We start from the raw sequence: 11,991 nt of genomic DNA, 5'->3' as shown, positions 1-11,991 counted from the left end.
AATAAGCTCCGCTCGCCGCACTTTCCTTTCCTAAAGCTTGGCGGTTTAAGTGGATTCGCTCCGCAAAGAAATTTTGGAGAGCTTTTCCAGCCGCGATAATATTCCTCACAGGACGGTATCTAATATCGCAGCATCTCTCCCGCTGTTGGCCGAGCGTCTGCCCGGCGCATACATCTAATATGACGCTCCTTATCCTTACCGAAACCTCGGCGGGTTACGCCCTCCTCAAAGCCAAAGATAAAAAGCTCCTCAAACGAGATGACCTCGCGTCCGAGCTGACCAGCGTCGAAAGTGTGACGTCGCAGCTGAAGCTGAAGGAGTTTCAAAAGTTTGACAGCGCTGCAGCGGCACTGGAAGAGGCGGCCGCTATCGTAGAAGGAAAAGTCACACCAAAGTTGTCCTCACTGCTGAACAGTTTGAAGGACGAGAAAAAGATTTCACTTGCGGTTGCGGATCCCAAGCTGGGGAATGCGATCGGCAAGATTCCCGGGTTGGATATCAAGGCTGTGGCGGACTCGGCCACCGCAGACCTCTATCGATCTATTCGAGAACATCTACCGTCATTGATCCCCGGACTCCTACCCGACGACATGAAGACCATGTCCTTGGGTCTCTCACACTCTCTCGCCAGACACAAACTGAAATTCTCGCCGGACAAGATCGATGTCATGATCGTACAGGCAATAGGGCTTCTCGATGATCTAGATAAGGAACTGAACACATACGCAATGCGAGTCAAAGAGTGGTACGGATGGCATTTTCCGGAAATGGCCAAGATACTGAACGATAACCTCGCCTACGCGAAGGTAGTGCTCAAGATGGGCATGCGTACAAATTGGGAGACTTGCGACCTTGCGGAAATTCTGCCGGAGGAGATCGAGGCCGCCGTCAAGGCCGCAGCAGACCGATCGATGGGCACAGAAATCACAGATGAAGATCTGGAGAACATACAAAGTCTGGCTGAGCAGGTCGTGCAGTTCACAGAATACCGGACTCAATTGGCAAGCTACCTATCAGCACGAATGACAGCCATTGCACCCAACCTCACAGCACTGGTGGGTGAACTTGTGGGTGCCCGACTGATTGCCCACGCCGGAAGCTTAATGAATCTTTCCAAGAGCCCAGCCAGCACCATTCAGATACTTGGCGCCGAAAAGGCCCTCTTCCGTGCTCTGAAGACGAAGCACGACACCCCCAAATATGGCCTCATCTACCACGCTTCCCTCATTGGCCAAGCTTCGGGCAAGAACAAGGGCAAAATGGCCAGAGTGCTCGCCGCAAAAGCCGCACTGGGTCTGAGAGTCGACGCCCTACAAGAATGGGGCGACGACGAAGCCAACATTCCTGAAGACGAGAAAGCCGCCCTGGGCCTGTCTTCACGCGCATATCTCGAGCGCAAGCTGGCCGGCATGGAAGGCAAACCTCTCAAGCCTCGAGGAGTTGCCATCGCACCAAACGGTGTATCAGCCACCCCACAGCCAAAGAAATGGGAAATCAAGGAGGCACGCAAGTACAACCCCGACGCTGATGGTCTTTCCGGAGACGAGGCTCCGGCCAAAGAAGAAAAGAAATCGAAAAAGGCCAAGAAGAGCAAGGAAGAACCTAAGAAACTCATCGAAGAGATCGCCGAGCCCGAAGAACGGGGCTCAGGTGTGAGGCAAGAAGAGGACGAAGATGAAGACGAGGACATGGAGGACGAGTCCGAACCTGATGAACCCATAACTCAAGCCGAGGTTGATGCTATCGTCCCGTCCTCAGTCAACGGTGTGAATGGGTCGTCGTCCACTCCATCAACGGGCGAGGCCCGCAAGTCCGAAAAGGAACGCAAAGCCGCCGAGAAAGCCGCGCGCAAAGCCGCCAAGAAGGGGAAGAAGGCACAGGCAGAGAATGCAGCAACGGCGGACCAATCTGAAGCTGATATTGCGAAGTTTGCTAAGCAGTGTGGCTTGAGTGTGGAGAGATACAAGAGGAAGCTTGTCAGGGGTGAGATTCATTTTGACGAGGATGGGAAGGCGAGTGCGATCAGCAAGAAAGATATCAAGAAATTGAAGAGGGCGGCAGAGAAGGCGAACTCGGCCAAGACGAATGGGGAGGTTGAAGGAACAAAGAAGAGGAAGAGGATAGATGAGGATGCAGAAACGCCGAAAGCGGACAAGAAGAAGAAGCGGAAGGAGAAGGCATAAGCGTTCTTCTTTTACTCTTCGTCTTGTTTGCATTTTCGTGTGTTTCTGCTTGCTGCATGGCGCCGGGGTATGGAGTTTGGAAGGTGGTGGCCCGAACGAGAAAAATGTACAATCTACGGACAGGATGGTTAGCACTGATCGTGTAGGCCTGCCAGTTATCATGGTCAATGAACAGCTTGTTGCTCGCATGGCCGGTTCAATGCACAATACAACAGCTGCCTTACGGAACAATATGTCCATATGTTGACTTTGTTGGTGGTCAAACAAATTGCTGAGCGCTCAAGGGTGGCAGGCATCGTCAATATGTGATTGCATTGTGATCTTACAATGGTTCGAGGTAGCCCTCGTCATGTTGTAGTGATGGTCGCTCTCACCCGATGTTCTGCTTCCAGCCGTGACTGGGTCTGCACCCTCTCTATGAAGGGATGCTCAGTACTTGTGAGCAGGCAGTAGATTCCAGGATCCTAGACTGGTTATGATGATGCTACCCATGTGACGACCTGGATGCGACCAGGACTCGGCTTGTGCTGACTAACACGGATGAATCTCGGAATCAAGTTCCCCGCAGGAGCTGCGATTTCTTTGAATTTTCTCCGCACCGACTGAGATGTACGTTCGGTTTGTTCTCGTGCTCATCGATATGTGAAAACAATTTACCTGTCTCGGTATTCCTGCAGCCGGCAGACACATGCTGCATGCTTGAGAAGAGGATATCTCAGAAACAATCCCTCAATTGAGGCGGTGATCGTCAGGCAGTTTCAACAAAATGAAGGTACACTACGCCCGGCCTATGGTTTCAGCGCCTCCGTCTCAAGGCCAATCGTTCTGACTGTACATGCACCTCAGGTTCTCGATCCTCAAGCCGCCCTTCTGACGACGTCCGAAGTCTATAATTTCCTTCTTGAGAATCCAGCCCGCCCACCTCCCAAGAAAATCGGCTCCTACACGCCCGTCAATTTGAAGGGCTATCAGCGTGTGCGAGAGGACTTCTTGGATTATATCACAAACACCATCCCGTACATCGCCGGGTACCCACCACCAGAGACTTTCATACACACTCTGGTGCCTAAATTGCGCACATTCGGGTTGTCGAAGACGGAGGCATTCATGATGGTCAATCTGGGAGTTGGGCTGGCCCGGGGTTACGAACAGCAGCCATCAGCGAACGGGGGTCGAGATGGGGATATGAAGGCTGTAAGCGGTACAGCAGAGTCGACTTCTGGGAACGAAAATGCCGGTACTTCTGGTGACGAAGAGCAACACGAGCCCGTAGGAGAGGGAGACGAAGCGGCCTACCAACCCTCTGACATGGAGCTACTCTCTTGTGTGATCGAAGAGTTCGAGGACCGGTTCCCTGGTGACGAGGGGCAAGAACAGATCCAGAAGATTGTGCAACTGATCAGAGACGAGTACCAGAGCGCACAGACGAAACATGCTGCAACAAACGGCGATGCACTTGGGAAGGGAGACATTATGGATGTATCATGACCTTGGCCACGACTGAATTATCATCCCCACGGACGAGGCTCAGCGGTCCCTTCGAAGACCTGCATCGACAGCAGAAAAGTGGAAAGGAACATCAACCTCCGCTGCGCCCTCTCGCTGTTGTTACAGCCGCTTTAACTTATAAGTACCATCACCCGAAGCACAGCTCTTGTCGCCTTGGCGCCGCCTCAGCGTCGAGGGCACAGATCTGGGTCATCCGCTTGCGCTACGATGCAATCTCGAAACAAAGAGGATGGGCTTAACGACGATAACGACTGGTGGAAGGCTCCAGGAACGTGTGCTGCGAGCTAATGGTAGCCTCAAGGGTTCTCGACAGTATTACTGTGGCTTATCGAAAGAGTTTTCCGGCCCTACGAACCAAGAGCAGGGTGCAACTGTACTGACGCTGATGCCGAAAGATTGCGCGACGCAACGTCCGTTTACACTAGCTAGCGGGGAAGGAGTCAAAGGAATCACTTGAAACTGCCGTTGAAGCTTCAACATCCTCTGCGGATCTGGCAAAGATGAGCTTCCCGCCTGGTCATATATCGTACAAAGCGGGTCAACAGCTGCGTCTCGACTCTGGGAAAAGCCTTGTCCGCGCGGCTCAGCACCGCCAATGCGGACTTCTGGTCTCCACCTCCTATTCTGAGATGCAGGAGGATTTCAGCCCCGAAATGTGGGGTTTCGTAAAAGGCTAAAGATCCCTTACGACATCAAAGCTGCGATTCCTTGACCTTTCATCTGTTTCGCTTCACGACGCACGGCAAACTTGTCATAGCGTCGGCCGCTGTTGTGCTGATAATCTGGCCGCACGAGGGCTGGATGCGGCCGCCTTTGCGGGCGTGGCACATTCCTCGAGGGGCTGAAGGACCGCAACCATGCAAGGCGAATTCGCGATTGTTCCTTTTCCAGAAATTGGGCGCATTTGCTCGGGGCTTGGGTATTAACACGAAGGGACAGCGTTTGGCCGAAGTGCTGTATGGAGAAGACCCCGATGGCATTGGATTCGAGACGTTAACACGAGGGCCAAAGTCAAACAGACGACTGTTTACGCGTCGCCACTCAGCACTCGTATCAGCTGGAGCCAACCCCCGGAAATTCCAGTACAGTGACAAGCACAGGACACGTCTCCCTTTCAATTCCAAACCTCGTGTTTAGGCGACCTATAAGACCATCTGTCCATTCTCGCAGTATTGCCCGTTCTGGCCCGACTATCAAACCTGAGCTGTGTTAGTTCATTCGGTTATAGATGGGGTTCGCTCTGTCGTTCCGTGTTAGGTAATCCCCGTGCCCAGCCTTGGTGGCCTGTCCTTTGTAGCCTCCACAACTCTGATTCTACCAAACGATCAAACCTTCACCAGCCAATTACATTTACCAGAGTTGGTGGCTCTGCGGAGCTCCAGGGGGCACGATCGCCGACAACCATGCAGAGGTCATACAGTAAATGGCGAGCATGGCAAATAGAGAACCACCGGTTGTCACTGGGGCGAAACCATGGCCTTCAGCTGATGCCCAAGCCTCTGTCGCAAAGGACAACGCTAGGATTCCCGAAACTCCTGACACGACTGAGCGGCCGTTCGATGATCGAAATTGGCCTCCTCAGCTGGTGATATATCCAGCTGGCTCGCACGTATTCTCGTGTGGCCTTTTCTTTTCGATCTCGCGCGCTTTCCATCTTTGTCGTTGTTGTTCCCTGCTTCCAACCTGGTTCGAATTCTTGATCCATTGTACCGTTTAGAAAACTCCCTTTCCAAATTCACAATGTCGCAGCATACCGGAGCTGACAAGCCTGGGCATGGAGCAGCTGGGGCCTACCCTGGCGGTGGTGGTGGTGCTGGGGGGAAATGGTCTTTCGGCCTCTTCGACTGCTTCTCACCATTTGGCACCTGTAAGTCGCCAGCCCGGAGCTCAGTCTGAGAAGCATCATGGCTTGCTGACCCGAACTCACGGAGAAGGCTGTCTGGGATGTTGGTGTCCGTGTATTCTCTACGGCAAGACACGAGACCGATACAAGGGCGACCATGAATCTAGCGGTTGCAACGGATCGGTAGGTCATTCATTCTTGTACATTTGTCTCTGTACTGTGGCTGCCAGACCAAGCAGGACGTCGCAGCTGGTCATAAATCATGTCGCTCCTACAACGGTCAAGAAGCACATTGCGGAGCCGCTTTTCTTGTTCCATATACTCCACTTAGATCTTACTGACTTTGTATCCCATAGTGCTGCGCTTTCTTCGCTCTAGCGTGTGTCGGGGTACCCTGCATTCTACAATGCATCAACAGGAGCGAGACGCGAGACGAGTTTGGCATTGACGGCAGCAGCGCCGGCGATTTCTGCGCGACTTGTTGGTGCAGCAGCTGTGCCTTGATCCAGGAGGACAAGGAAGCAATTGTGAGGACGACAGGAATGGATCCAAAGACCAAGCAGCCATACAATAGTCCGGGGCAGATGTCTTTTGCATGAGTTGGAGCTTGACGAGCGAGGACTATGGATATGGGAATGAGGTTTCTGGGCCGTACTTGGTACTGTTTGGTATATCACTTGGCTTTTTCACTTTTGTCTTGCGTGTTCATTGCAAGAGAGGAGGGTTCCTGTTCTTCGGTTAGCGTCTTATCCCACATTCTACCTGCGGTCACTTTTCTTTCACTTCGCTAGGACTCCAAGATGTCGTTCATCAGCTCGCAGCTGTGTGCTCAGAATTTGACACTTTGACACTGTCCCTCACTGTATCTTGCCTCTTCCAAAACGACAATCGCTGACTGTCCCTCCCGCCGAGGAACCTCCCAGTCCCTGCCCTTCGCGGCATAACATGTTGGTCGGCAAAGTCGCGCCGATCCAACCCTCACACGTCGAGCATGGCAATGAAGTTGTCAGAATCATTGTCGGACCCCAGCAGGAAGAGTTCACCATCCACAAGAACTTGATCTGCGCAGCGTCAACATTCTTCCAAACTGCGCTCACTGGCAATTTCATCGAAGGCGCCGAGCAGAAAGTCACCCTCTCAGAAGAAGACCCTCAGTATCTTCAACTGGCATACGACTGGTTGTACTCCGGTCGAGTCGCCGACGGGGTCACCACCTACCTTCAGAAAGAAGATGTGTGCTCTGGAGATATCTTTTGGTGGAGAGTCTACCACTTGGGTGATCGGCTCATGATGGACCAGCTACGCGTCCTTGCCGTCGCCAAGATCCAAAACTTCTTTACCATCCGCAAGCCATTCGTCCCTAGCACGCAATTCATCGAAGAGCTGTTCGATCATGCCAAGTTGCCCTGCTTAGAGACTTACATGGTCCAACCTGTGGTGTTCTGGCTGCATAGCTCCGCGGATGCCACGGTGTGGAGTGGACTGGCCGACGCACATATGAGATTCGGCCAAGCGTTAGCGAAAGAGTCGATCCTGGCTCTGAAATACGAGCCCGTCCATCCACACGAAGGCAATGCTGCCCGCGGCTCCCATTGCTATCTGTCGCCGTGGGAGACCGCGGGAGTCATGGTACAGCTGGAAGAGCACAATCGCGGTGGTACTGAAATCCGAGCCAAACACATGCGTGGAGTTACTTCTCCGCTTCCAACGTCAAATGTCCAAGCACTCACACAACCGCAGGACGAGCTAAAGTGATCAATTGGGACGCTGACGGAGAGTTGGAAAATGTCGACGAAAAGCGGGTAAATGTAGGGCGAGCCCCGTTCCCTTGGATGCTCTCCCCCAGCTGAGACCGCAGCCGCAGTATCCTGATAGCTTCGATTTCGTCCGGGGTCATTCTGCACTTGTGCGAGCATGGACTTCCCGCTGAAGAGATCCGATCATCCTCCGAACTGCAGACCAAGCAGCCCAGATAAGAGGCGACAGGGAGATGAGCAATACTGCAGCACTATTTTTCAGCACTTGGTCCTCGATAACTAGCGGAGAAGACAAGAGAGCTACACGACGGTATGAATATACCTTCTCGCCCTATCTGTCGGAACGCCGTCCTGGCATGACTTTGCCAAACACAACTACTGGGAAGCTCGCGGGTTCAGCAATTGCGTTCTGGAAAGCGATGGCTGAGATTCTCTGGGGAAACGAGAGTGTTGGATACCACATAGTCGTTGGGATGAGACAATGCACAGGAAACTGATGGGATGAGCCAGTGAACACGATACTGATGAGCTGAGCTTGCACTCACCTCCCTTTATTAATGTACGCAGTCAGAGACAGTTAGAAATCGGCCTCGTGGGCTACTGTAGAGAGGAACGAAAGGACGCTTGTCAGCGCGTGTCGGCTCACATCAAATGACACACTGACGTGCAGTTTTAAATGACAGACCAATTTCTGACACCTTCACATGACCTCCATCTTCGACCTCCAGACACATTTGCATTTACATTTACCTCGTGGAGTTATTTTGGTTCTACCAGGCAATCCTTGGCCGACTGCAAATTCAATGTCTTCATGCGTCTGGTCTGATCCTGCGGGCCAAACATGTCACAATGGTGGTGCTGGGTCATCGCAGAGGTATCTGGTGGTCCGTAAAATGTCCAGGATCAAGATAGACGCGAGCCTAGCCTAGGAGTCTGCCAACACTTCCACATCCCAGCCTAGGAGTCTGCCACCCTTCCACGGCGAAGTCCTCAGCCCTCAGCCCGTGTTCTTGATCCTGGTCTCTGCAAGGAGTTTGAAAAGGGACTTCCTCCACAACCAGAGAAAAACCTGCGGCGCTGTCTACGAGGAAGGCTCAGGGCACCGATGGCCGCGACGTCGCGCGAACACGATCGTCCAGCAGCATGTTTCGGAGGCGGTACAAGGACCTGTCTTGCACAAAAAGTTTCTTCGTCACAGAGGAGCAAGGTCTATTTGGAATGGCTCCACATCCAATGTGCGACCTGGGGACCTGGGAACCTGGTCTGCGTTCTTGATGGCGACACGATTCCTTTCTTGCTCCATGAGGACAGCGAGAGTATGGACTTGAGGTTCGTAGAGGAAGCGTACGTTTCACGGATCCATGGACGGCAAAAGCGATCGACCTGAGCGGAGGAGCATAACAATAGCAACAACAAAGACGACTAGAGACTGTACTCCGATCACAACTTCCACTTTGAGGCGCGAATTGTGGATGCGCTGAAAGGTGGCGTCTGTGAAGAGGTGGAAGTCCGCCCGCCACCGAGTGAAGACAAGACTCCCTCAGCAAGCGGGAAGCCGGGCTGTTTGTTGTAGGATCAAGGTGCCAGCGGGATCGTCAACCTGCACGCATTCGCAGCTCACAGGTCCGGTCCGTGCGGCACCTTGACATTGATAGCATGCATCCAACCGTGGACTCGCTTTTGATATTGGGTTCCCTGACATCTCTCAGGAGCTGGACTCGAATCTTCGGGAACCTCCGGAACTTCGTCTTTTGGGCGATGCACAATTGCGTATCACTGTCCGTCTATGGTCGACGTGGGACAATCACGGCGGCTTCTCATGATTTCATTATCCAAGGAGGGTGCACTACCGCATAACTTCCAAGATGGAATTCTTAAGACCATTCTATGCACCCGACAAAAACCGGAAAGTGATCTGGGGATGGATTCAGACACTCGCTTGGCCGTAGTATCGCACGATCCAGCTACCCTCCTGATGGTGACTGGTCACCTTTTGAGGTTGGGTCAAGCAGCAGCCCCGGGGGTGCTTACTGGACATCGCCTTCCACAATATCCTAGAATTCACTTGCGAGGAGCCCCGGATGCTGATCCCTAGAACGCAAGCTTTTAAAGAAAAACAAAAAGCAACGTGGACAGGTCGTCCCTCTGAGTCGCCCAGGGTATTGTTATACGGGATTACAGCGGAGATAAACGACCATACGCCCCTTGGGGGTAGGTCGCCACCGAGTATTCGATGCGTCCTCCGGGACGAAAGCCACCGTCATGTATAAGTCCTAAGCCCCCAACACCACATACACTAGCACACTACGAGCTGGAGATAATGGAGCAAGGCCGAACACCGTCTCGGAGCTTCCAAAAGAGATCCATTCCAGTCGAAAAAGTCGAGTCGTGCTGGAGATATCACTTGAAAGGTCCGAGGTAAGCTTCAGGTACACCACGGTATGTGGAAAGCTGGTTCGTTCCCATTTTTGCTACCTCTCGTTACAACTATCCCATCGTAATGTGCAGTGAAGTATAAAAAGACTATAAGATCAGCCGGTGGTTATACAACGCCGTCGCTATGCCGGCAAGCAACAGCTTGTTCGGTGCAAATTTGGGTTTGACTTCTTTTGGTCCAAGAACAGCATTTCAGCGTTGTGCTGAAGGAGGATGCAAACCCCTGGAGTGTCTCCTTCACGTGCACTGCCCATCTGCCCCTCTGCCCATCTCTAGGGAGCCCTGTTGGTCGCAATCATTCCACCCTCTCGATTCTTTGCACGATCATGGCCGTGGCAGCGCCGCCGCCGTTGCAGATAGCCGCGCAGCCGTACTCGCCTGGTTTCAATTGGTGCAGTAAAGTGGTGAGGATGCGGGAGCCGGAGCTGCCAAGGGCGTGGCCGAGAGAGATGGCTCCACCGAGAAGGTTCACGTTTGCGTTTTCAAGGCCGAGAATCTGGTACAGAGTCAGCACTGGAGACTTTCTAAAGTACCATGCTGTTGGGAAGAGGACACTTACCTGCTCGTTGGCCTTGATGACGGCGGCAAAGGCCTCGTTGAACTCCCAGATCGCGATATCCTCCTGTTTCAATCCCGCTCTTTCCAGCGCAATGGGCACGGCCTTGGAAGGGGCAATGGTGAAATCAATAGGGTCGGTCGCGGCATCTGCAGAACTAATAATTCGCGCGAGCACACGACTTCCTTGGCCGTATTCTTGCGCGATGGCCTTCGACCCAAGCACCAATGCACTTGCGCCGTCGTTGAACGTGGATGAGTTCGCCGCCGTGACGCTGCCGTCCGGACCTTTCACGAACGCAGGTTTTAATGACGCGACCTTGTCTTTCCTGAGGTTGGTATACCCTTCATCCTCGGAGATGATGGTGTCGCCTTTCTTGCCCTTGACGGTGACGGGCACGATCTCATCCTTGAATTTCCCCTCCGCCCAGGCCTTCTGAGCGCGCTCAAAGCTGCGGATCGCGTATTCGTCTTGCGCTTCTCTGGAGATTTTGAACTTCTTGGCCGTGTTTTCGGCGCAGTTGCCCATGTGGAATTGGTTGTATACGTCCCAGAGTCCGTCCTCGATGAGGCCGTCCTTGAATTGCATATGGCCGAACGCAGGGTTCTGCGCCGCTCTAGGCAGATAATAAGGGACGCGGGACATGCTCTCCATGCCGCCTGCGACCTGCGCTTCTGCGAGTCCTAGTTGGATATTTTGGGCCGCGATGGCCACCGCCTTCAGACCTGACGCGCAGACCTTGTTGATCGTCACGGCTTCCACGCTTGGTGGTAGGCCTGCGAATATGCTGGCTTGTCGGGCCGGCGCTTGGCCCATGCCTGCTGCAAGGACGTTGCCCATGTATACATCGGTGATCTTTGCGATGGGTACCTTGGACTTCTCGATTGCGGATTTGATGGCCACGGCACCCAGCTGAGGCGCGGAGAGGCTCATGAAGCTGCCGTTAAACTTGGCGGTGGGTGTCCGCGCGGCCGAGAGGATGTATGCTTCGCCGACCTCTTTATTCCTGGCCATGGGAGAAGTGGCGTTGGTGCTGAGGTGGGACCGCATCTGGGAGAGGCGGGCCGAAGAGGGGGAGGCTCGCATGGCCGTACGGGCCGCGGAGGTGGTAAGGGAGGGCATCTCTACGGTTGTGCTGGACTGCGAATCCAGGATGAAGGCTAAGCGAGAGCAAGAGTGAGACCAAGGGTATGCCGACAGGTATATATGTTTGCGTCAACCGCACATGTGAAGACTCGGCTAGAAGCGGGGAAGCGGCGCTGCAACAGTCAGTGGCTAGTGATGGACAGAGAAAAAGTGGTAGGATAATGAGAATTGAAGGAAGCGGTTTGGCTGAGGTAGAGATGCCCTACTAATCAGTCAAGATCCGTGGGAGGCTCCCGTCCACAAGATATAGGGAGCGGCGAGCTCTGCTTCTCTCGGCCACCAAAACTCTGAGGGCGCGGAATCCCGACCTTGGGAGCGGAAAGACACGGTACTGTAGGAAGCTGCCGAGGCAGGTTTGGGGACAAATTTCGGATCAAAATGGAGTGACTCGAGGGCGAAACCGCAGTCACGTGAGAAGCACGTCGTGGTAACTATATTGGGTAATGATCGGCCATCGTCTTTTCGAGAAACTGTGACGAATGATAACTCACTGCTTGGTCAACTGCGGGCAAACCGCCATCGCCTTCGCCTCACCTTATACGTCGCGTGAGCTCGTTCCTG

At 53.5% G+C, this 11,991-nt stretch overlaps 4 protein-coding genes across 4 annotated transcripts; 3 read left to right on the top strand and 1 right to left on the bottom strand.

Moving 5' to 3' along the window:
* Positions 1-179: 179 nt before the first annotated feature.
* On the top strand, positions 180-2,183 carry G647_02407 (uncharacterized protein; the record flags this gene model as incomplete). Its single annotated transcript, XM_008726756.1, has 1 exon — positions 180-2,183. The coding sequence occupies one exon, from the start codon at positions 180-182 to the stop codon at positions 2,181-2,183; it is 2,004 nt and encodes a 667-aa protein (XP_008724978.1).
* A 766-nt stretch (positions 2,184-2,949) lies between these two features.
* On the top strand, positions 2,950-3,671 carry G647_02406 (uncharacterized protein; the record flags this gene model as incomplete). The annotated part of the gene is made up of 2 exons (XM_008726755.1): positions 2,950-2,955; positions 3,030-3,671. The coding sequence occupies 2 exons, from the start codon at positions 2,950-2,952 to the stop codon at positions 3,669-3,671; spliced, it is 648 nt and encodes a 215-aa protein (XP_008724977.1).
* A 2,809-nt stretch (positions 3,672-6,480) lies between these two features.
* G647_02405 (uncharacterized protein) lies at positions 6,481-7,290 on the top strand (the record flags this gene model as incomplete). The annotated part of the gene is made up of 1 exon (XM_008726754.1): positions 6,481-7,290. The coding sequence occupies one exon, from the start codon at positions 6,481-6,483 to the stop codon at positions 7,288-7,290; it is 810 nt and encodes a 269-aa protein (XP_008724976.1).
* Positions 7,291-10,023: 2,733 nt separating this feature from the next.
* Positions 10,024-11,406, bottom strand: G647_02404 (uncharacterized protein; the record flags this gene model as incomplete). The annotated part of the gene is made up of 2 exons (XM_008726753.1): positions 10,024-10,224; positions 10,288-11,406. 2 exons carry the CDS (start codon positions 11,404-11,406, stop codon positions 10,024-10,026), a joined length of 1,320 nt encoding a protein of 439 aa, XP_008724975.1.
* Positions 11,407-11,991: the final 585 nt, after the last annotated feature.

The sequence above is a fragment of the Cladophialophora carrionii genome (genome assembly GCF_000365165.1).
Source record: "Cladophialophora carrionii CBS 160.54 unplaced genomic scaffold supercont1.2, whole genome shotgun sequence".
Classification (NCBI taxonomy): domain Eukaryota; kingdom Fungi; phylum Ascomycota; class Eurotiomycetes; order Chaetothyriales; family Herpotrichiellaceae; genus Cladophialophora; species Cladophialophora carrionii.
This window is presented reverse-complemented; position numbering and strand designations above follow the sequence as displayed.